Here is a 24,823-nt window from a genome sequence, read left to right as displayed (position 1 = left end):
TGTATTTTATATAAAAATAAAACAAAATAAAATTGCATGTTTAGTGAATGCTAGTTATTTTTTACCTTTGAATATTTTTGTAAAGCTTACTTAAAGTGATCTTTTTCATTAAAACAAAAACGCTTTATTGTTTCTTGTTTTAAAAAGACTTTTATTATAAATATATTAACCGGAAGCAGGAAGTTTGTCTTTCACCACAGTTTCCGTTTTCACGCTGTTCTCAGGGCTGGGTCCCTGACAGCTGATATAGCATTTAGAAAATTGTATTTATAATAAACAAATACACGTAAATGCGTTAAAGCACGCATTTTAAGGATTTGCCTCAATATATCGCATAACTAAGGTAAGGTAAAGTCATCTTTATTACCTTCCCAAAATGGCTCCTGAATGACTGTTTACACTGTCAGCTGCCTTCTGCATAACATATCTATGTTATGATAATAAAACCTTCTTCCGTCATATATTAAACATTTATATAGTTTACTATTACACTACCTGTCAGATCCACAAGCAGCGTTAAAACTGTTTTTTGGAAAATAATTTTGCTGCCGTGCGGGCAGTAACAGCTGGTTGTTGTTGTGTGTGTTATGTCTTAGGTTGCCCATTAATGTTTACTTTTAGAAAATATTATTTGTTAAATGTTTTTATTTCACCCTCATGTTCATTCTCCTTAGCTGTACATGTAGAGATTGATCCTTGATTCATAATTCATTAAGTCAATGATGGCGTTACGCTTTAAATTCCAGGACTAACCATGACTGCCATCAAGCATGCACTTCAGAGGGATATTTTTACCCCAAATGATGAGCGTCTGTTGAGTATCGTCAATGTCTGTAAAGCAGGAAAAAAGAAAAAGAACTGTTTCCTGTGTGCCACAGTTACTACTTAACTATCTGCTGATACCTGTCAAACACCTTATAGTTGCATTGTATGTAAACACTAATTTTTAATTAATTTATTATCTATCAAACTATTATCTCAAGTTACTACTGAGCGTCCGGTTCAGGTCAAAGTGGTGAAAGTGAAGAAGTCAGATAAAGGAGATTTTTATAAGAGACAGATGGCATGGGAGCTACGGGATCTGACAAAGGTCGATGCCAAAGATGCCAATAAGGTAAGAGGAAATATGTAGCCCTGTCTGTGAAATCCAGATTAAAGTTTCATAATCTAATCTAAGATATCAAGGTTATATTTGTACAGGATGTTCTTTACATTTACATGCAGCAAATGACAAAAAATTACTTAAGATGAGTTTTAAAATTTGTGAAATGTTAAATTTTAAAATGTTCTCTTATCATTCATATAACCCTGTAGGAGAACCCAGAGTTTGATCTGCATTTTGAGAAAGTTTATCGCTGGGTTGCGAGCAGCACAGCTGAGAAGAACTCATTCATCTCCTGTATCTGGAAGCTGAACCAGCGCTACCTTCGAAAAAAACTAGAGTTTGAAAACGTCAGTCCGCAGCTGCTGGAAGGTGCGACACACTACTGATTCTGGTGCTGTGGAAGAGCCACAGCTTGTTATTAAACTGTCAGCCGTTTTCTAATATGTAATTACTTTATAGCCGTAAAATAGAAACAAAGGCCTAAAGCAATGGTACTGTACTCGTTTTGCACCAGGACCCAGATTTGCAATATGCATCAAGTGTAGAGATAGTACCAAAACTTTTTTCAAATACAAAGTTATTAAAATCAAACCTAAAAATATTGCATATTTCTACTGCATAGGACCAACAATGTAAAAATAATTAACATATTATAATCATATTGGCATGCAGTATTGTATAAAATATTATATCGACAGTTTGGTTGGATGTAAGGCCTTTTAAGTTAACCACAAAAATGATGGGAAGCATTTTCTCTCTCTTTTATTTTTAAATGTTGTGTAGTCTGTTTATTTTGGTGACTGTATGCACTATTATATAGTTAGTTATGCAAGTTAAGTGTCCTAAAGCATGTACATACTGTAGAACAGTTGTGGTAAGAACTCAAACTAGTTTCTTTTTCCTTCTGCAAGTACTCCTCTCTCTCTCTTTCTCTCTCTCTCTCTTTATCACTTTGTCTCACTCTATCTCTTTGTCTCTCTTTTTCTCTCTCTCTCTTTCTCTGAGTCTTTTTAAGTGTCTATTAATGCTTTAATCTGATCTGTGCTATTCTCTCTAAATCTCTCACTGGCCAGAACTTCCTAAAGCTGAAGGTTTGTACTGTACTTTTTCCTTCAATTTTGTCCTTTTACATTCACCTCCTCTTTTCTTTTCTGCTCAGTACCCCCCCCCCCCCCTTACTAACGGTCTGTCCTCCCATTAATACATTTATGTAGTCATATACAGGGTTATCCAGCTTAAACATTGTTTACCCTCTGGATTGTATTTGTTTGCATGCGTTTATGTTAACAGTTATTGTTACTTATTATATTTATGTATGTAGTATTTATGTACAAGTATGAATGCGTATAATATGCGTTTTTTGTTTAAGTGATGCTCTGTTTTCATCCTTGATTTGTATTTCCTCATACCCATTTCTCCAGAGTCGGTCCCGAGTGGAGAGAGTCAGAGTGTTGCCGGGGGAGACGAGGATGCTTTGGATGATTACCAGGAGCTAAATGCTCGTGAAGAGCAGGATATTGAGGGCATGATGGAGGTGTGCGAATATGCCATCTCCAACGCTGAGGCCTTCGCTGAGAAGCTGTCTCGTGAGCTACAGGTGTTAGATGGGGTGAGTATGTATGTTTATGTGTTTCCTCCATTTGTGACCTTGCCTGTGACAACCCAGCTAAAGTAATGTTTTAGTAATTTACTGTTTTGTATATAAAATCAAATTACATAATGTAAAGAACATTCTGTGGAAAATGACTTTGATATATTTAATATTGACTGAGTAGGACCAAGTGACTGATTTAAATCAATGAGTGAATGCAAACTTTGATGCTCCTAGTCATCACTTTTACAAACAGGGTCACTTTTTTTGGAACAAACTCTCTCACGAATATGTACATTAAAGTTGATATGTGTTATTTCTGCACCATTGTCTTCAGCAAATGTTTTTACATTTATGCATTTGTTAGACCAGAATGTTTGTCCAAAATGACTTACAGTGCATTCAGTATATGCTTTTTAGATCCCATGATGCACAACGCAAATGCAAACCTTTACAATAATGCCTATACTTTTTCTGAAGCGTGGCTGCTGAATACTGTTTTAGGAACACTGGTTTGTTGGGACTAAATGTAGTGGTGACGTAGTTCAATTGCACCTGTATTCAGGGGTTTATTATTAACTTTATCTACACTGAGCTTCATCAAGGACAATGATTAACTTAAGGTCAAGGTCAGTCATATTGGGAAATATGGAATAATATTAGATATTATAATAATTTTTTGGGAGTGAAGTAGCCTGGATAAAACCAGACGATTCTTAGTAGTCTTCATAGACAAATATTTTCCAAAGGGGCATTACCATCGGAGGTCTCTCCAATGCCTCTGTGTCTTATTGGATAGAACTAAAAACCAGTCACAGCGATGAAGGAGATGATGTATGCAGAGCTATATCAGACTTTTGCCGGATACAGTTGGTAAGACAGCGATAACATCTTTTTTAGATATGAAGGCTTGGAGTGTTGTTCTTTGCTCGGGTTTAAAACGAAAAGGAAAATTTAAATCGCATAAAACTGACGCGATAGCTGATTCGAACGAGTGATGTTCCACGGCGGCATCCATCTTTGTAATGTACAAAATCTGCTTCAGTCGTCATCGTGTTAAGCCTGCCCCACCGTTTCTGATTGGTGCTGCAATTTCTCGTCATTAGAAATGGGGTTGAATGGCCTCTTTGCCAGACTACTTGCAGAGCAAATCTAAATTTGCCGGAAGTTGTCTGGGTTTTCCCAGGCTAAGAGTCAAGGTAATTGTTGTTTAGAATCAAATTAAAGATCTGTTTTGTTTTGAAAATGGTTTAGGTTAGATTGTGATGCATTTTTGCTATTGTGAATCATGTTGCATCACTCAGTTGTTCATCTATTCGTCTCTGGTCAGGCTAACATCCAGTCCATCATGGCCTCGGAGAAGCAGGTGAACATCCTGATGCAGCTGTTGGATCAGGCTCTGTCAGAGGTGGACAATATCGAAGGCAAGCTGCTTAGCTACGAGGAGATGTTGCAGAGCGTGAAGGAGCAGATGGACCAGATCTCACAGAGCAATCGCCTCATCCAAATCAGCAACACTAATAATGGGAAACTTCTGGATGAGATCCAGTTCCTCGTGGTGAGTTTGGGTCACAGTTAGATGTGATGTCAGGTAAATGTGTTTTCATTAGTAACTTTCACATTAAAAAGATTATTAGTTGCTCATGCTGAAATTCTGATGCATCTCTAATGATGTCACTCAAACAACATCCACTCCTGAACACAGAAATGTTGAAAAACTAACTTTTTCAATTCAGTACAGTCTTTTTGGCGTGTTGCAGCAATACATTTTTAACATTTATAGTGTGTTTAGAAACTATTTTCAAGATTGACTTGGGGCACTACTGGTTGGTGGTTTTTTCAGTGTACTTTATTGTCTTTATCCCTATGCCTGTTAGAACTACATGGATCTGTCAAAAGGGCACATCAAGGCTCTGGAAGAAGGAGATTTGTCTTCTCCTAAGGGTATCGAGGCCTGCATCAACGCTTCCGAGGCTCTGTCACAGTGCATGAATGTAGCACTAAAACCAGGTGTTTATAGATCAGTTTAACTAAGCTTAATGAATATTTTGTTCAAGTGTATGAATAAAGCACTTTCTACAATGTGAATGTGAATGTTAATGTTCTGCTATAGGTCACGATAAGTTGACGGCGGTTGTAGAGCAGCAGCGTCTGTTTTGTAGGCTCAGAGACAATTTTGCCCGGCGTCTAACCAACCACCTGAACAATGTGTTTGTGCACCAGGTAATGTTCACCCACCTTAATAAACACACACATCAGGTCATCAAAAAACCTTACCTATTTAACCTTATAACATGTAAAAGATTTCTAGAAAAAGTTTGAATCATTACTTATGCTGGGTACACACCAAAAGATAATCAGGCTGATTTGGGGCCAATTTTGCCCCTTCCGACAATCCTAGCTATGTCCCGATTATCTGGATGGTTCTACAGATTATTTTATCAGATTTTTCCTTAGTGTGAGGTGCGTTAAGAGTGTCCAAACCTGATCGGAAGAACATTGAAGCGCCCGATAGTGAATCATAAATATTGAACATGTTTAATATTTACAATCAGAAATCCTGATGTGTGGGGAGAACCCAGAGGACAAACGCGCGCACGCTCTTGAGATTATCACGTGAAATGAAACAATATCCAATCAGAAAGCGAGATGATGGAAGACGGTAGCAGTCATGGCGCAGCACAAAGTGAAGTTGATGCAAAGGACTTGTACAGACCATGTTCCCGCTGTCTCCACGACTTCACCCAAACCCTTTTTTTTCTTGAATTTTTTGTGAAAATCATTCCAAACGCTATCATTGAAATTTCTTCCTGCATATCATTCGCCAATGCTTATTATGAAGTCTCGTGAGATTTTGGGAGATTTTCTGTGTTCACAGTCAAGACTTTGGTTGAAAATCTGTTCTTGTGTGGTGTGCTGTCTTTGATTTTTAAAAAATCTTATAAAAGACTTATAAAATATTTTTGTGTGTACCCGGCCTAAGGAAATAAACTAGCTTATACATACAATGTTTCTTATAAATCTGCCTTTGTCTGTGATTGGCTCTTTCTTCTATGTTCCTGTTTCCTATTGGCCACCGGTCTTGTCTCTCTCTACCACTTTTACTTCACTGTTCTCTCTGTTCCTCTGTCAGTTCAACCACTTCAGTCACTTCAAAATGACCATCCCTCAATTCTATAGGTCGTCCTGTCTGTCACTCCCTGTGAGTACGCCCACTCCAGCACCCCTTTGCCCCGCCCACTGTAACGTACGCAACTTCACTCATCACATAACCGTCTCATCAATGCTTCCATAGAAACATTCAGTTTACGCATGCTCATGGTAACATTAGCCAAATGTTTTCATCTTAGGATACTAAGATGATTCCCTTCTTCATAAACCTCCTTCGTCACGATTGTGTCGTTATTATTCGTTTTTGCCCTCCTGAGATGTGAAGGGGGTCTTCATTGCCTTGTTTTGCTAACTCTTCGATGGATTTATGGGTGCTCGTGAGAAGATGGCCTGGTCAGCATGCAGTTCCTTGTAGTGGATGCTTTTTTGGTACTGAATGTTTTATAGATGCATTTCAGAGGAACTGCTTGAATGGGCGAATAGCTCCCAAAGCGCTACTTTGAGTTTTGTGGCAGCGTTCATAGACTCATTAGGCTTGATGGTAAACTGCATTAGTGGACATTTTACCTCACTAATAACTGTTATAACAGCAACATTTTGTGTGGGTGTGACAGTTTGTATGCATTTTCCTTAACTTTGGAACCCGCGTGCATTGGCTTATGTCGTCAAGCAGTTTTCTCATAAGTCTTTTTTTCTTTGTTTGTGTGTGTAGGGTCATGATCAAAGCTCCACGTTGGCCCAACACACAGCTGAGCTGACTCTGCCCAAACACAGCCCCCTGCACAGGGAGCTTCTCCGATATGCCAAACTGATGGAATGGCTGAAAAACACGCAGAATGATAAATATGACGGGCTCACCGCTGTAAGTGTTTGTCAATGTAATGATTGTCATGGTATGAAAAGCATTATGTTATGTTTGTAACATGCTATGGTTGATGTCAGGTTTAATTGTAGGTCAGGAATATGTTGTTTTTAATTTCAACAGGTGATTTTAGAGATATCTGTCTTTCCCCATTCAAGTAGATAGGACTTTAGTCTTGCATGACTGAAATAACGGCCCAAACACGCCGCTTACTGGTGCAACTTCCCTAAAGAGACTTTGGTACTTACCCAGCATATTATAATACTGGTATCTAAGGGTTATTATCTTATAAAACACAGTTACAAAGTAACTACATAGCATGTACTATCTACATGTGGTAAAGGACTGTAAAATAAAACAACATTGCAATCTCTTATCCTCTTATCAAAGTAGCAACATCTCAGCAGAAAATATATAATTTATATTTAATTGCTTTGGAACGACTTAATCCTCTTAATGGTTTGAGTGAGATGTTAACATAATAAACTTGATGAGCAAAATAATTTTCAGGGGTTTAAGTCGGAAGGGTTATTCCATTCCTCATCATCACTCCGTGCTAATTCAGTTCCCAGATGTTTTAAAAATATTTGTCTCTACTCTTTATTATTAACATATCCTAAAATCCAGTTGTGATGAGAACCATGGCCTGGTAGTTGGTGCATGTGCTCAGCCTCCTTTCTTTATATTCTGCTTTCGTACATACTATTGTAAAAAGATTTGTTTGTTCTTCTTAAAAATATTAGTTAACTAAAAAAAGGTGTGTAAAATACAACTAAAGCCCTATTCGCCATGTCTGTGTTTTTCTCTGACGACCTCCGTAAGAATTCCAGAGCATTTGACCTACTGTTTTTCGCCGGACTCAGAGGTCCTCTGAGAAATTTAATCCCGTCCGGATGCAAATGTCTGTGTTTGCCCGCAATATCTTTTGAAAACGTGGTTCATTTTCGTGTTTTGGCCAACGTGATCTGCCGTAAGGTCTTACTAATGCGCGTATATTGTATTTCCTGAGTCCCATTCATTCAAATATGGATGTTTTTTCGCATTCGGCAAAACAAAATAATTAAATCAAGACGAGCTGAATATCAAACACTGTTAAGACTGGCCACTGTAATATCATTAACGTTATAAGAAACTCTGTTCAAAGTTGTTCAACTTCGGAATGGTAATGTTAATTAATAAAGATAATAAATTGTTATTAATCATTATTTCTTCATTTCTTTGTGTTTATTATAAGCAGACAGTTATATAAAACACGTAAACTAATGTTTCTTTAGTAGGATATAGTTTTATTTTGATTTGTTAAAATTAAATTAATAAATTACATGTTCTGTCATAATTTTACATTTAAAGCAAAATATTTAACATTACAAACACGCGTATCCATAGCACGTGCTCTTCTGCAACGCCCAAATGCATGAAACAGGCACTCCCATCTCTGGAATATAGCCTGCATCATTTTAATCCCGTCCGAATCGGTACATAAAATCACAGACGTCCTGGGGGACACGTTGAAACTCAAACGTTGTTTGTAAAACTAATCTCGTCCGAATAGTGCTTAATATTTTTAGGTTGAATTAAAGGGACACTCAAATTTTTTTGAAAATAGGCTTATTTTCCGGTTCCCCTAGAGTTAAACATTTGATTTTTACCATTTTGGAATCCATTCAGCTGATCTCCGGGTCTGGCAGCACTTGTAGCATAGTTTAGCATAATCCATTGAATCTGATTAGGCCATTAGCATCACGCAAAAAAATGACCAAAGAGTTTTGATATTTTTCCTATTTAAAACTTGACTCTTCTGTAGTTACATCGTGTACTAAGACCAACTGTCTTTTAAAATTAAAAGTTGAGATTATCTCTAGTATATTATATTTATTTTTACAGACCTATATGGATTACATGACCCGATTGTATGACCGGGAAATTAAGGACTTCTTTGAAGTGGCAAAGATCAAAATGGCGGGCACTAGTAAGGATGGGAAAGGAAAGTTTGGTAAGATCTCATTTAGAATAATATGTTTTTCTTGTGTTTATCTTGTAACTGATAGAAAGTGATTTTATTTCATAACTTCAATCAGTGTGTGTCTTGTGTATGTGTCTCGTGCCATGTTGTTTGTACATTTGTCTTCTGTTGCACTAATGTTACGCCACATGACAAACATGGTCAACTGGCTTTAAAGTATTTTGTGTTATACTACACTGGATTTATAATAATCCTCTATTAGAGAATCATTGATTACAGTCATTGCTTGTCTCTGATGTCATTTGATATATGATGGTGTGTAATGTCACAAGCTGTTTTCATAGTCTTTATGTTCTGCTTGACCTACAGCTTATCTTCCATTACATAAGATCAGTATTAAACGTATGCTAGAGGCATGTCACTCACTGTGGAAAAAGTATAAATGCATGACACCGCACTGCAGTCTTACACATTTCAATACTTTAAAAGATAAAGAGTGGTATTAACATTTCTAGCTCATTCAGTATTTTTTTGAATAAAAATTAGCTTTTTTCCATATTTTCAAAAACATTCATCTAGCTCTCAGGTGTTAGCAAGACGTTCATCCAGGATCATTCGTGGTCTCAGCCTCAGCTTTTCAAAGGTGCAATGTGGGACTTTTTAAAGGATCTTTTGACAGAAATGCAATATAATATACATAACAATATTATCAGTGGTGTATAAAGACCTTACATAATGAACTGTATTGTTTTTATTACCTTATAATGAGCCGTTTATATATACATAAACCACACGTCCCCTTGGTGAAGTGGCCATTTTGCGCTTTCATGTTTCTACAGTAGCCCTAAACGCACAATCGTGTTTTGTTACTATGTTGTTTTAGACACAATGATGTGTTTGTCAGTGGCGGCCAGTGACTTCTTTTATCGAGGGCGTTCGATGCGAAGTTCGTCACAACATGTATGTAGCCCGTCATGTTTGTGGTTTCTTTTTTCAAAATATGTGTTCTGCGTGTCGGGTGATCCTATGTGCATCACGAGTCTTGTCAAAATAAGTGCCTAAAAAAGCGTCTAAAGGCTTTATGATAAAAGAGACTCTCCCGTTTGCCAGATACTTGCATAATCTCATGCGTACTCAGAGTTTACTGTTAAGGAAGTGTCTTGTGTGTATTTTGTGGACGTGAGCGTCTCTTTTATCATAAAAGCAGCAGGCACTTGTTTTGACAAAACACTTGATGCACATGGTTCGCATGACGCAACAAACACATATTTTGAAAACACAAGCAACATGACACTCCGAACACACATTTTGAATTTACACCCCCCTCGGATGAGCAGTCACGAGCCGCCACTGGTGTTTGTCCTGTGGTGGCTATACCGTAGCTTCACTATGCGTTTCGAAGTGGAGGGGTGAGATGTGGTCGAGCAGTTGTTTGCAATTCACAGTCTCACCACTAGATGCAGCTAAAAATCCCACATTGCACCTTTAAAAGCAATTCAGGTAGTACAATGCATGTCATTGTGTTTTAAATCTTTAACCCCTAACTCTGGCACCATGCTGCATGTTGTGAGCCTAACGTGTCTCTGTCTTTGCCTGCCTTTCTAACCGGCCTCCAGCCACGCTTCCTCGGAAAGAGAGTGCTCTCAAACAGGAGACAGAGAGTAAGTATCAGTGCCACATGCCACGCCTATCCCACAATGCCTTGCTGCCTCTTAGTGAAAGTGTTTGTCTGATTTGCCCCACCGGCACAGTAAACCAATGTTTTAACTTTAGCTTCAATGTTTCATAGTGTTGAGATACAAGCATAATTTATTTTACTCCATCACACCTCGTGCACATTGTCTTAGATTTTTTGTTATAGTGAAACTAACTACAAGCATGATTATTTATCAGATATTAAAATGTCATATGGTAATGTATCAGGGGTTAAAAGGACAGAGTTTTATCATCTTATGACCAAAAGCATGACCATTTATTAATGGGAGATATCAGACTGTACAGTAGTTAGACTGCATGTATTTTATGAATGCTATCAGACCATCATTTTTTGATAAGGTAAGTTATGAGTTTTATGTGAAACATGTGCATGATTATTTTGTGATTATATAATTCATATCAATGCTGTCTGCAGTAATATCTGTGTTTTTATACTGATGGTTTTTCCTGACTCTCTCAGGCCTGCATGGGAGCTCAGGAAAGCTAACAGGCTCCACATCTAGTCTCAATAAACTGGCTGTGAGCACCTCCAACAGCAGACGCTCACAGTCCTCTTCTTTGCTCGATATGGGCAACATGTCTGCCTCTGACCTGGATGTTGCAGACAGGACCAGGTTTGATAAGGTTTGTGGGACACCACTGAATCTTGTTTTTTCATGATATAAAGAGCTCAGATGCAAAGCCTCTTAACGCCAACTCGTCATAAATGAGATAATGATATTAACTGAATGCTTTTGACACATATTATACGTTCATCAATTACTTTCGTGTCAAATCTGCTTAATCCCGGCCTCAGGCCATTCAAAAATACCAGTTTGTTGGCAGAATCCATTAAAGGGACACTCTTTTTTTTTGGGTGTGCTCATTTTCCGGCTCCCCTGGAGTTGAACATATGATTTTTACATCATATGAATCCATTCACCCGATCTCTGGGTCTGGCGGTACCACTTTTAGCATAAAACATTGAATCTAATAATATGGCTGCAGGAGGCATGTTGGTATTATGCAGTGTCCGAAAATTGTCCACTGCTATTGAAAGTTACCAAGGGGACTATTTTCGGGTGCTGCATGGTGCCATTCCGCCTGCTACAGCCATGTTACGCCAGAATGAGAGTATAGCTCCTAGCCATATCGGCCTTGAAAATCGCAACTTTTAATTTTCCGTTGGTCTTACTACACAATGTAACTACAGAAAAGTCAAGTTTTAAATAGGAAAAATATCGAAACTCTTTGGTTATTTTTTTGCGCAATGCTAATAGTCTAATCAGATTCAATGGATTGTGCTAAGCTATGCTAAAGATGGTACAGCCGGACCTGGAGATCGGCTGAATGGATTCCAAAATTCGGTGGGAATCAGATGTTTAGCTCTGGGGGAGCTGGAAAATGAGCATATTTTAAAAAAAGTGGAGTGTCCCTTTAAGAGTCTGATAAAAATGCTCATTTACTTAGAGGATTTTGCATCTGAGCTCTTCATATAATAAAAAACAAAATTCCAGTAGTTCAAAATTGTTGATTTGGAGTTATGCACTTAGCAGACATCCAAAGTGACTTATAGTGACAAATTTAGGGAATCAAATTTATGACATTAACTTTGGTAGTGCCATGCTCTACCAGTTGAGCTGCAGCAAAGTCGATATCAATATAAGAGAAATTTCAAGTTTCAGTCCAACATCTTATAATTTTTACATGATTTTACAATTAAAGTCTCTGTAAAGTCAATCTTGACAGTTGTTTCTAAACACATTATAAATGTTTGGCTGAAACACGGCACAAAGACTGTAAACTACTGAATTGCAGAGTTAGATTGTTAAAAGGAAGGTTTTTTTTTGTTCAGGATTATTTGGGCAGGGTTAAAACGGTGTGGCCCTGACCCAACACAATCACGAACATCCATTTAGGTTGTAGCTGTATTTGAAAGTTAAGAGAGGTTGCAGCCTTTTCCCCAAATGGGTGTTATTTCAGCGCCGACAGCAGACACGACCCCACTGTTTGAGAGCAGAGAATCCTGCCTGTGTTTCCAAGATTTTAATAACTTTTTTGAATTACTTTTTTAACGTTTTTTTCATCATTCAAATTTGGTTGGGTGGTTAATACATTTTTTTTCTGTGGTGTCACAAACTCAGAACACATTTAATATCTGACTTTACAGGACTTTAAATAAATATAATGGCATCACCTGTCAGTAAAAGTAAATGTCTCAAAGTAAACATTAAATTGTTTTTAAAAAAAAACAATATTCGAATGAATGATCTTATAAATAAATAAATCATTAGTACTGATTGGTTGAATAGCAACAAGAACTTTAAATATGGGTAAATACTGACATGTGCTGTACAAATTAAAATGCATTACAGTAAATGTTTTAAATCATGCAAATACCCATTGAGGTTTGTGTTTGTAGATTTTTGAGCAGGTCTTGAGTGAACTGGAACCGCTGTGTCTGGCTGAACAGGACTTCATCAGCAAGTTCTTTAAACTTCAACAATATCCCACACCAGCACAGGGAGGTGTCAGCCAAAACTATATACTATACCAGTGGTCTCCAACATGGTGCTCGCATGGAAGTTGTGAGTTGCCCGCCAAAGAATATTCTATTAATAGCCTCAATTTTAATATTTTTTTTATAACATTTTTTTTTACTAGCGTGGCTTCTTTTATGTATTTTAACATTTTAAACAATGATAAAACAAATAAACAAGTATAGCAAAAAGTTTTGATTAGACTAAATAAAAAAAGTAACCCTCCAGATTGTTTTATCTATTGTGGAAGCCCTTGTTCACAAAAAGGTTGGAGACCTCTGTACTATACTATAGTGGCTCGAGTGCATGTATGCTTTAATGTTACAAATGCTTGAATAGGGAGAAAATGTGGATGACACAGATGGAATCGTGCAGTCCCGGCCAACCAGTGAATACAAAATTTCGATGTCAGAGTAAGTGACAGCTTTTTTTTAGACTTTCTCAAGAAAAATCACAAGAAACCTTGTTTAAATCAAAACTTGATTGACTGTTTCTCTTGCAGATAAAGACATGATTCGACTGATGATGACTAAGATTTTTCAAAGCATAGAGCCGGAGCTGAACAGTCTTATAGCTTTGGGTGATAAGATCGACAGCTTTAACTCTCTCTATATGCTGGTAAAGATGAGTTACCACGTCTGGACGGCGGAAAACGTTGATTCTGCCTCTTATCTCAGCACGACTCTTGGCAATGTGCTGGTCACCGTTAAGAGAAACTTCGATAAGTGCATTGTGAGTTGAATTTTCTTTGATCCATGTATTGTTTTTGAGATTGTTTTTATCTTCTGACCGCTGTTTTGCTCTTGCAGTCTGGTCAGATTCGTCAAATGGAGGAGGTAAAGATTTCCAAGAAGAGTAAAGTGGGCATCTTACAGTTTGTCACTTGCTTTGAAGAGTTTGCAAAGCTGGCTGAAGCTATTTTCCGAAACGCGGAGCGACGGGGTGACCTGGACAAGGCCTATAGCAAACTCATCAGAGCTGTCTTTCATAACGGTAAGGGACTACATAAACAGATGAGTCGTATGCATGAGATGCCCTAAACAGCTTTTGGTGTCTGTACGTTTTTTTTTGATAGTTGAGAAAGTGGCCATGGAGAGTCAGAAGACCCCACGTGATGTGGTGATGATGGAGAACTTCCACCATATTTTTTCGACGCTATCTAGCCTTAAGATCTCCTGCCTGGAGACGGAGAGAAAAGAGGCCAAACAAAAATATACAGAACACCTGCAGTCCTACGTCATCAACTCATTGGGCCAACCGTTGGAGAAACTCAATGTGAGCTGAGAAAAGTGTTTATGGAAACCTTGAATCAGCAATGCGCCAGTTTGTGCCAACATTTGTGTGAACTCCTCAGTAGTAAATTAAATGCATTCGGAAAATAGCCGTGTAACAGTAATGTAAAAAGAGCTTTTAGCCATTAATGGGAATGCAAAATTCCCTTTTTGCAAAATCCACTGGTTTAAACATAAATGTTTGTTGACAGTGTATGAACACAACCGCCCTACAAAAAAAACACCTAGGGGCGGTATCCCGGACATAGTTTATATTAATCCAGATCTATTTTGAGCTAAAATGTCACACATTTTGGGTACACCTGGGATTTATATTACATCTTGTAAAACATCTTTATTCTCTTGTTTCCACAAAATGAATCTTGTCTTAATCTTTGCTTTAATGTATTGTATTGGATAAATATTGAAAGCTGTCGTTTATTTGTTTTTCTCATATTGCAGCACTTCTTTGAAGGAGTGGAGGCTCGTGTAGCTCAGGGCGTTCGGGAGGAGGAGGTCAGCTACCAGCTTGCCTTTAATAAACAGGAACTTCGTAAAGTCATTAAAGAATACCCTGGCAAAGAGGTGAAAAAGGGTCTGGACAACCTCTACAGAAAAGTAGATAAGCACCTTTGTGAAGAAGAGAATCTGTTACAGGTAAACAAAAAAGAACAAGGTAACATACTGTAAATGCGAAATCTCTCCACTTTGACATTTATGGGAGCTTGAAGAACTAATTCACATCCTGTTCTTGTTTACTTACGCCCATGTCAGTCCAAACCCATATGCTGTTATTTTTTCCATGGAACACAAATTTTGAAGAATCTTTACATAAATCTTTTCTAAACAACTGTAACAACTAGGGATGCACCGAATCCAGATTTTTTAGGTTCGGCCGAATCCCGAATCCACCGTTTAAGATTCGGCCGAATCCGAAACCGAATACCGAATCCTACTCGCATCCTTATTCCAACACAGTAAAACACATTAATGAAGTAAAAAACGTCCACAGCAGTGTATTTTTCATTTTATTTAATTTTAACTGTACATTATGCCAGGATGACAAGTTGGAAAAACTATTTTGACAATTATCATAAGCCTATGCATAATGAAAGCGATGCGTTGCGACACGCTCGTTTTTCCAATAAGCAAGCAGCTCCGCGCTGAAAACTATATTTAACTTTGAGTGAGAAGCTCCGCTCGTCAATGTCAGTCTTCACACGGCCGTCCAATTACAGTGGAGGAGGGGCAGGACATTACCACAGCAACCAACCGGCTCACAGCTGAAGCATCACAGCTACCAAGCGCTCGGCTGAAAAACAGCTGGCATTTGGGGTCCACAAGGCGTTTTCAGCGGTGTTTAAAAGTTTTGGTGTGTCCAGCTGACCGAAAGAAAAAGCTAATCTCCACGTCAGCACCCGATGTGTGTAATCAACGGCTGCGTGACGTCGACCAGTGTAGCGCAAGCCTAGGGTTCGGTTCGGTGGAAAAAAAATCTAGGATTCGGCCGAACCCGAACCCCGCCAAAAAGCCCAGTAGTCGGCCGAATCCTAATCCTGGATTCGGTGCATCCCTAGTAACAACTAGTGAATATTGGGTGCCAGAAAAAGGGGGAAAAAAATCTTTCTGAACGCATACATGTGTGGTGATGAACAGCTGAGGACTTTGTTTACTGATTATCTACCAAATTATATGGCCTATACGGCACAGGGTTGATTAGGTTAAGGTGATCTAGTCCTTTATATGTCACAATTAATTTGTGTGCATGTACTTGTGTCCATCATGTATAATTCAGATCACTGGGAACATATGTATGACCTTTTATCTGTTCACCAGGTGGTGTGGCACTCCATGCAGGACGAGTTCATTCGCCAATACAAGCACTTTGAGGGCCTGATAAACCGCTGCTACCCCGGGTCTGGAATTACAATGGAGTTTACCATTCAAGACATGCTGGAGTACTTCTCTAGTATTGCTCAGTCCCATTAAAGTTAAAGAGAGTGAGTGATGGTGAGATAAAGGTGAGAGTGTGTGTAAAAGTGATGGGTTTGTGTGTGTGTGAGAGAGAGAGAGAGAGAGAGAGAGAGAGAATGAATGCACCACAGCATATATTTGTATATATATTACAGTGCTTTTTGCAAGTAATCTCTGTGCCATTTAGTTGAGTAACAACACTTTGTTTTGTAACATTATAAAATGCTCACTTTGAGATTCATGAGTCATCTTGAAAAAAAAACATTTCTTTATTTCACATTATGATCATGAATGGTAATTAAATGACTGAACACTACAAATGTACTTTACTTTTCTGCCTGGTTGATCTTTCATGCAAGTGTATGCTGATTAGTATCAACACATTCCAATAAAATGACTATAACTACATAACCACACGATTCATATTCATGAAAAGCCCTAAATAGCTTGTAGTACAACTGTAATATTAACAGTTACTTTAAATAAACAGAAAGAACACATATATGGTAGTATACTTCAGTATTTACTATATAACATTATATTTACTACAGTATAACTTAAAGGGGACATATCATGAAAATCTGACTTTTTAAATTTTTAAGTGCTTTAATTGGGTCCCCAGTGCTTCTATCAACCCATTGAAATTTGGCTCCCCTTGTTATGTCAGAAGGGGATAATACCGCCCCTTAATCTGGACTATCCAACCACGGCACTGCCATTTAGTGCCGAGATAAACTCATTTGCATTAAAAGGACACACCCAAAAATGGCAAATCTACGAAGTGACAATTTTACATGTTATAATAAATTATCTATATGGTATTTTGAGCTAAAACTTCACATATGTACTCTCGGGACACCAAAGATTTATTCGACATCATAAAAAGTCTTGTGAAATGTCACCTTTAAGTGTAGCATACTGTAGTATTATAATAATTACTACACTTTGTTAATGTATACTGTACTATTCTGTAGTACTGACTGTAGTGAACCGTAGTATATTTTAATATCTACTATGGTAATTTTCATAAACATTATAGTATCTAGGAATTTTACTACATTTTATTATAGTGAATAGTAAAGTATACTACACTATTTTATGTGGGATGTGTAATATTTGTGTCTCTCTTTAGCAATAAAGCAATTTATAAAATCTCAGGGCTTTAAGTGAGAAAATAAGGCATGAGTGTGAGTGATTTTTTTTATGTGTAACGTTATAAAATGTTTTCTGTTTACCATCCCACATGAAAAATATTAAGTATAGTTTAGTACCTAGTATAGTTTCTACTATAGTTTATATACCATACTAACCTTTAGGAAAATTGTAGTATGCTGTGGTATATCATAGTAATTACTACACTATTATTCTGTAGTATTAAAGGGTTTATAGCTGGGGTTCGCAAACCCCTGGTGGTTTGCCAGGGAATTGCAGGGGGATCGCGAGTTGATGGAAAAAAATCAATAATAATTAAATCATAAAATGTAAATAAGTAATTTTAGAATAAATAAAATCTTTAATAAAGATATATATAATATATAAACTCGTAAATATAATATTTTATGTTTATATATGTTTAATCTGTATGTCATGTGACTATTACACAGCACATATTGTATAAAAATACGTTTTATGTAACGTTACCAATAACAGAAATTGCCAGATGAAGGTCCAATAACAGGTATATAATAACAATATATATGTAAAATACTACTGATAGAAACTTGGATGAACAATAAATATTTCTGAAGTTAAACATGCTAATGTGCTATTAATTAATGAAATATTTACTTAAAATCTCAGGTCAAGGCGGTTTGGGTGATAAAAGTATTTAAAAAAAACTGCTCTAAACTGGAGCAAATACAGTCGTATACACTTGCAAATGTACTATGGTAATGTTCAAAAACACTATTAGAGTAAATTACAATACATTATTTTGTTTCCATGTAGGTTGAGGTACATTTCTTCACTTTTGCTTTTGCCAATGATGATAACTTGGAAGCTTTTTATTTCAGTCTGTGTAGTGAAAGTCTCGCCAACCCCTCGGTGTCTTGAACCAGCCTCTTTACAGCCAGATAAGTTATTACTTGTTCCCCCGAAATCTCTCTCCCCACCCCCATTGCCAATACTTCACTTCCCATTTTTTTCCACAGAAAACCCTGAAATCCAAAGTCGGTGGGTTCACTGAAGCTATGGACTTGTGTTGATATTTCTTCATTTGTTCGCTTTAAGTATATTATTTAAGGACTCTTTTATGCATCTGCTTCACAATGCGGCCGCCGCGCAAGCAGGAGTTCGGGATTAAGCACGCGAGCGGATCACTGATTCACTACAGACCGCCGGTGAGCACGAGCTCCCATCGTCGACACTCTGCCGTCGTGCCGTCGGTGCTGACGTTCGCCGTTATCGTGGCATCCGGAGGCCTGTTGCTCATGATAGAGAAGGGAATGCTGAACAGCGTTGAGACTCCGTCGCCGCGGGCCAACGGCAAAAGAGTGGACTACAGATCCAGACATAACAACCCGGCTGTGGACGTGGAGTCGCAGGTATCCCAGTCGTTTATAATGCGACACCGTTACATTTCAATAAACATCACGTGTGCTACTTTCCTGGATGCGCAAGTGTTGTTTTATGCACGTTTTATTAAACACAAGTGTAACTTATTTAAAACAGCCAAAAACGTATTGTGCTCCTATGTACTTCATCTAGGCTAACTAAAGGGAAAATAATGTGCACTAGATATAGCCTGGTTAGCCAGACCTACATCAAGATGTAAGGTCTGGCAACTCTTCACACAAACGGCTCAATGCAAGGGGCGGGATATAAGGTTGTCCCTCAAAATGCCTCTGTACGCAATAGGATAGCGCTATGACCAATCAGAGCAACGAAGAAGGTGACGTATGAGTCCCCTGCGTTTCCCCACCAGTGGAGCTAATTGGTATATCAAACTTTTACCGTAACCAGTCGGCAAAACTCCAAACAAATCTTTCTTGCTTAAAAAGGACTTCAGTAGGGTTATTTGCTCTTCTCTCAAAGAAAAACATAAGTCTAAGTCCTCCAGAGTCGCGGCCAAAGCCGCTTCAAAAGAAAGCTGTTCGCCAGCAGCCGCAGCCATTCTTTGTTTTCAAGTAGGAACCGTCGCAGGCAGCTCTGTCGTCATCATGTTAAGCCCGCCCCACAGACGCTACACACGATGTGATTGGCCTGACCAAATTTTGGTTTTTGGAGCTGTTAAGTGTATTGTGAGTGCCTAGACTAAACCCTGGCAGCAAATATATTTTGCGGCCGCTAGGGTGCGTCTAGATTTCTAGGCTACACTAGATAGGGAATAAGAAACCATTTAAGACCTTTTTATTTAAACATGACCCTTAAGTCCGTGTAAAGTGATTATAATGTGTTCTGAGTTTGTCACACCACAGAAAAATATGAGGAGTTAGATGAAAAACAGATGAAAGTGCGTCTGATGTTTTCTTGTAAATAAGTATTTTTATGAGTAATTTCCATCTCTTATGTTTAGGCTCAGTAATTTCACTTTAATGGCAATGAAAATGTAAAATTGTCAGTAATACAAATGCCTTATTTTCACAAATGTCACTGTTGTTATTTTATTGTAATTTAACAAATTTGACTTACTTTAGCTGCAAAACCCTAAGTGCATGCATGCTTTTGTGGCAAAAAAAACCCCACTTTTTTGGACAAGACACAGTAAACAGTTGCAAAATCACTAAAGATGTAACTAAACATTGCAAATGCAGAAAGTCAGAATGTGAAAAAAAACTGAACCACACAATTAGCACTTATGAAAATTAACCATGGTTTTATTGTGGTAAAAGTGTAGTAACCATGTTTTTTTGTGTGTATTGATTACTATCAGCAAAACCATGGTTTTACTGCAAAAATCATGGTTTTATGATGGTTTTTGAAAACCATGGTTGTCAAAACTATGGTTATTTTGTGGTTACCATGGTTTTACTACAGTAAACATGTTTTTTTTTGTTTTTACTGTAGTAAAACCATGGTTAATTTTCGTAAGGGTGGGGGCATTGTGATCTATGTCACTGCCACATACGTGTTGTATTCAGGTTCAAGCACTCACAAGGGACACAACACACAAGTTTTAATGTGATCCACAGTAGTTTTGCAGGTCATCTAATCTAATTCATCTTTCGTCCACAGAAGTCAGTTTAGTCGCTAACCAGAACAGACTGGAAGTTAACTTTGGGCCATTCGCAAAAGCGCTACAACACACACGCATCTGAAGAAATCTGGCTAGTGACTAAACTGACCTCTGATAGTTAAAGTGACACTTCACTTTTTTTGAAAGTAGGCTCATTTTCCAGCTCCCCTAGAGTTAAACATTTGATTTTACGGTTTTGGAATCCATTCAGCCAATCTCCGGATTATGCTAAGCTATGCTAAAAGTGGTACCGCCAGACCCGGAGGTCGGCTGAGTGGATTCCGGAATGGTAAAAATCTTGTGTTTGGCTCAGGGGGAGCTGGAAAGTTAGTATATTTAAAAAAAGTGGAGTGTCCCTTTAAGTTTGGGCCACAAAAGCCATTTGTTTATGTTGTTGCCGCTGAAACAGTCTTATTGAAGCTCGCTGTTGTATGCATTCTTGGTGGCTCCAGTGCGTTATCAAGCGTTTTTAACCCCGCCCAAAAAAATTGTTTCTTTACAATTCAGTTCTTAATAGTTTACAGTCTTTGTTTGGTGTTTCAGCAATACATTTATAATATGTTTAGAAACAATTATCTGAAAATGACTTTACACAGACTTTAAAAACCTACCCAGTCTCATGTAGATGCGTATAAATAGCACGAAGTGTGAAAATCGTGCAACACATACGCCAAATTCCAATTTCAGTCCTTCCCATTTACTTAAACAGCGCATCTTTTTTGTCGTTTTATTTATTGCTTTCTCAATTTTTTTCAGTTTTTTAAAACCATTTTCGCTTGGGTTTAGGGTTAGATTTTAGATTTGCTTAAGGAGGTTATTTAATATACAGGTTTCTCCATGTTTTTGTCTATATTTAAGTCATGGTCGCTTGGAGTTGGGTTTAGAATTGGGGTTTGGGTTAGGATGTCATTTTTATATAACAAAAAGTTGTTCTAACCCTAAACCTAGGCAAAATGGTAAAAAAAGCAAAAAAATTTAGAAACCAATAAATAAAACGACAAAAAAAGATGCGCCGTTTAAGTGAACAGGAAGGACTGCCGTATCATATGCATGCCAAATTAGAATTTGGCATATGTAATGCACGATTTTCACACTTTGTGCTATTTACTCCCTGAGACTACCCATAAACACTTTGCCATTACTGCAGAGTTTCTCTTTGTACTGTCCTCGTCTTGAACCCTTGGACATTAGAAAATGTGGTTTTCTTTTAGGCTTTAAATCAAGCCCAATCTGATTATTTTATCACCCAGCTGGAGAACTGATGGTTTAGGTTAAATTTTCAATGTGGAAAACATTTAGGAACAGAGAAGCAGCATATTTCAGAGCAAAAAATAAACTTGTGCTAACCTTGAAGCCAAGATATTAAAATGGAAACTTGGGGTCGGTGCTTTTAGGTTAGGATACCTGCTGGGTTCTTGACTGAAGATCGAGTACAATCACATTTCAGCTTATTTCTTAGTCTCTCTTACTGATATGAATACACCTTAAGTTTGTGATTTATATTAGAGAAACCAGAACAAAATGTATTATTTGCATCTGGGTTTTTTATATTTAAGTTTCAGAGTGGGCATACTTTCATACTGACAGAAACAGAATACCTTTTGTCTATATCAGTTGGTGCTTTGATTTTTGTGATTTACTTTTTTCTACACAATCTTATCTGTGAAAAATAACCTTTTTATCTTTAATATTGACCGAGTCACGTCCTTACTATTTAAAAATTACAGAGATGTTGATGTTTGGTTAGTCAGTGGAATGTCCAGTGTAAATGTTTATCTATTTAGCAACATATTTTCATTTGTTTCATCTGCTTTCGGGTTAAAGGAGACACGGTTATATAAATTGTGTACACTAAACGGTGTTCCATTTATACATTAAGTTTCTATTGGTGTGCGCATTAGGAAAAATTATATTCAATAGGTTACAGTGTGTTTACTTCCCCCCAAAATACTATAAACACATACCACTTTATCTTCCCAGATTTTACAGGAGATCCGCAACCGTACCATCAAATCAATGTGTGGTCAGAGGAACACAGCACACAGTGTGTGGTCACTCAGTCCTCTTCAGAGGAAGATTCTCCTCCAGCACATACTGGTGAACGACGAGCACCGTTTCCTGTACTGCTATGTACCCAAAGTGGCCTGTTCAAACTGGAAGCGCGTGCTTAAAGTACTGAGCGGCGCTCTGGCCAACGTGGACGTCAAGGTGAAGATGGACCATCGTGCCGATTTGCTTTTCCTGTCGGACTTTTCACCGGACCAAATACGTCATCGACTGCTGCATTATTTTAAATTCATGTTCGTACGAGAGCCCATGGCCCGCTTGCTTTCTGCCTACCGTAACAAGTTTGGCGAAATCGAGGCTTACCAACGTAAATACGGCGCGGAGATCGTCCGACGATACAGGAAAGGCTACGCAAAATCTAAAAAAATTGCAGGGAATGATGTGACGCTTACGGAATTTGTGCGTTATTTGATAGACGAAGATCCGGAGCGCATGAATGAACACTGGATGCCCATCTACAACCTGTGTCAGCCTTGCGCTATACAATATGATTTCATTGGCTCGTACGAGAGGCTGGAGAGCGATGCGGCGTATGTGTTGGAGCGTGTCGGGGCACCACAACATGTACGTTTTCCTGAGAGGCAAACGTGGTATAGACCTGTTACTAAAGAAACACTGCATTATTACCTATGCACTGTGCCTCAAAAGTTTTTGAAAGAGCTCCTGCCAAAGTATATATTAGACTTCAGTCTGTTCGGCTATCCATTGCCCAACACAACCAGCGAATACTGTAGGCATTAACAAAGACATTGATTTGTCTATAAGACTGTAATCTTGTATTGTCAATATTTTAAATGAATATAAGCTTCGGTACAGTGTATTGGGAGCTCAAACCACTATTTAAAACTGGAATCATTTGTACATTTTTTGTTCATACAATGATGTGGTATATTCAAACAAGTGGGGCATAGAAACATTGTGCTGTGCGCAAGACTATCATGAGATTTTATGTCAATAAGCACAATTTCACTTATCAATGCAATATATTGAAGTTTCCAGTGTTTTTTACTTTTTAATTATCTAGATATTTGAGGGACAGGTTCGGTGTTTTGCACTTGCAGTCCTGTTTTCGGATTGTTTGTGTTGAGGTGGAGCGGTTTTGACTGAAATTTGGACATATGATGCTGTGTGTTTCTTGTATCACCTCCCACCTGTATGATGGGTGTGTTGGTGCACTGGAACAGTCCTTCCTGGAATGCATTGAACTTTCGTTTGCAGGGACGTGGGGCTCGCCGAGTGGTCGGGGGTGTTCACTGATGTGCTCACGCGGAAGTCGCTGCAAAAGATGCTTTCCAACAGGTTTTATCGTAGTTTTGTCCAACTCCATTGACTTGTATTAGATGTGCTGTGAGGTACGGTATTACTCCGCGCCGGGAACCTTGTTTGTATTCTTGCAATTGGCAAAGGCGGATTATCGCCACCAACTGGGCTGGAGTGTCTATTATTCAAGCTCTCAACGGAAGAATGTACGGGTGTGAGGCGTTTGGAAAAATAGGTCCACAAGTTTACAACAAATAGTAAAACACCTGTTGGAGGGCATCTTTTGCAGCGATTTTTGTGTGGGCATGTCGGTGAGCGCCCCTGACCACTCGGTGAGTTTCACGTCTTTGTAAACGAGGGTTTGGTCCATTTTGGGAAGGATTGTTCCTGCGCACCTATGAGGTGGGAGGTGATACAACAAACACACGAAAATTCTCGAGCCAGCATCATGTGTCCGGGTTTCAGTCGGGACCGTTCTGTTTCATCATAAACAGTCTGAAGGCAGGGCTTTGGGTGTAGAATACCGAACTTGTCCTTTAAGCATTTTTACCTTTAAACGTGTGATGATGGGTGGTTTCATATAGAAAAGAAATATATATTTTACCTCATATTCTTTTAAATTCATAGCCTTAAAACTTGAACCTCCCTATCTGTCAGTTCCTATTTTAAAAAGATGAAGCTCGGGTTGAGTCCCTTAAGAGATTAAGAATGCAGTTTCACATCCAAAAGTAGGAGTGTTGTACAACGAGGAAATAAAACCTCTTTGAAAGCCAAAGGATGAATTTCTTCTGGTATTTTTTCCTCTCTAACCACTGATATAGAGAATGAGCACATTTTTAAAGTTGAACTAAGCCAGTAACAGGCTAATGGCTATTTAAATCCCACTGGTATTTTCTGCCCTGGGCGGATCGCCCAAAAGAGCCAACAGTTCATTTAAAGGGGACATATCATAAAATCAAAAATCAGACTTTAAAATGTTTAAGTGCTATAATAAGGTCCCCAGTGCTTCTATTAAACTAGAAAATGTGTTAAACATCAACTGCAGTAACTTCATTTTGGTAAGCCATTCTCTGCAAGCATGTAAAAAATATGTCATTGAAATGTGGCTCCCCTTGTGATGTCAGTAGGGGATAATACCACAGCTTAATCAGCACTATCCATCCATGACACTAAGATTTAGTGCAGAAATCAGCTCATTTGCATTTTAAAG

General features: G+C 38.1%; 2 protein-coding genes across 2 annotated transcripts; both read left to right on the top strand.

The window, feature by feature from the left end:
* The first annotated feature begins 179 nt into the window (after nucleotides 1–179).
* exoc1 (exocyst complex component 1) lies at nucleotides 180–16,523 on the top strand. Its single transcript, XM_073856021.1, has 21 exons — nucleotides 180–348; nucleotides 747–886; nucleotides 992–1,114; nucleotides 1,315–1,474; nucleotides 2,179–2,196; nucleotides 2,527–2,714; nucleotides 4,027–4,254; nucleotides 4,574–4,706; nucleotides 4,810–4,919; nucleotides 5,830–5,898; nucleotides 6,520–6,669; nucleotides 8,554–8,662; nucleotides 10,249–10,293; nucleotides 10,809–10,972; nucleotides 12,750–12,855; nucleotides 13,211–13,280; nucleotides 13,371–13,599; nucleotides 13,677–13,860; nucleotides 13,943–14,142; nucleotides 14,601–14,795; nucleotides 15,975–16,523. The coding sequence occupies exons 2-21, from the start codon at nucleotides 755–757 to the stop codon at nucleotides 16,125–16,127; spliced, it is 2,766 nt and encodes a 921-aa protein (XP_073712122.1). The 5' UTR covers nucleotides 180–348; nucleotides 747–754; the 3' UTR covers nucleotides 16,128–16,523.
* Nucleotides 16,524–17,964: 1,441 nt separating this feature from the next.
* Nucleotides 17,965–24,388, top strand: chst14 (carbohydrate (N-acetylgalactosamine 4-0) sulfotransferase 14). The gene is made up of 2 exons (XM_055185931.2): nucleotides 17,965–18,655; nucleotides 22,267–24,388. The coding sequence occupies exons 1-2, from the start codon at nucleotides 18,380–18,382 to the stop codon at nucleotides 23,092–23,094; spliced, it is 1,104 nt and encodes a 367-aa protein (XP_055041906.2). The 5' UTR covers nucleotides 17,965–18,379; the 3' UTR covers nucleotides 23,095–24,388.
* Nucleotides 24,389–24,823: the final 435 nt, after the last annotated feature.

The sequence above is a fragment of the Misgurnus anguillicaudatus genome, chromosome 18 (assembly GCF_027580225.2).
Source record: "Misgurnus anguillicaudatus chromosome 18, ASM2758022v2, whole genome shotgun sequence".
Taxonomy (NCBI): domain Eukaryota; kingdom Metazoa; phylum Chordata; class Actinopteri; order Cypriniformes; family Cobitidae; genus Misgurnus; species Misgurnus anguillicaudatus.
This window is presented reverse-complemented; position numbering and strand designations above follow the sequence as displayed.

Bases quoted from the DNA above. Each gene is read 5' to 3' on its own strand.
- exoc1 (XM_073856021.1), top strand. From the start codon at position 755: ATGACTGCCATCAAGCATGCACTTCAGAGGGATATTTTTACCCCAAAT. The intron at 8,663-10,248 runs GTAAGATCTCAT...ACCGGCCTCCAG, and splicing joins GGATGGGAAAGGAAAGTTTG to CCACGCTTCCTCGGAAAGAG. The intron at 14,143-14,600 runs GTGAGCTGAGAA...CTCATATTGCAG, and splicing joins AACCGTTGGAGAAACTCAAT to CACTTCTTTGAAGGAGTGGA.
- chst14 (XM_055185931.2), top strand. From the start codon at position 18,380: ATGCGGCCGCCGCGCAAGCAGGAGTTCGGGATTAAGCACGCGAGCGGA. The intron at 18,656-22,266 runs GTATCCCAGTCG...TTATCTTCCCAG, and splicing joins CTGTGGACGTGGAGTCGCAG to ATTTTACAGGAGATCCGCAA.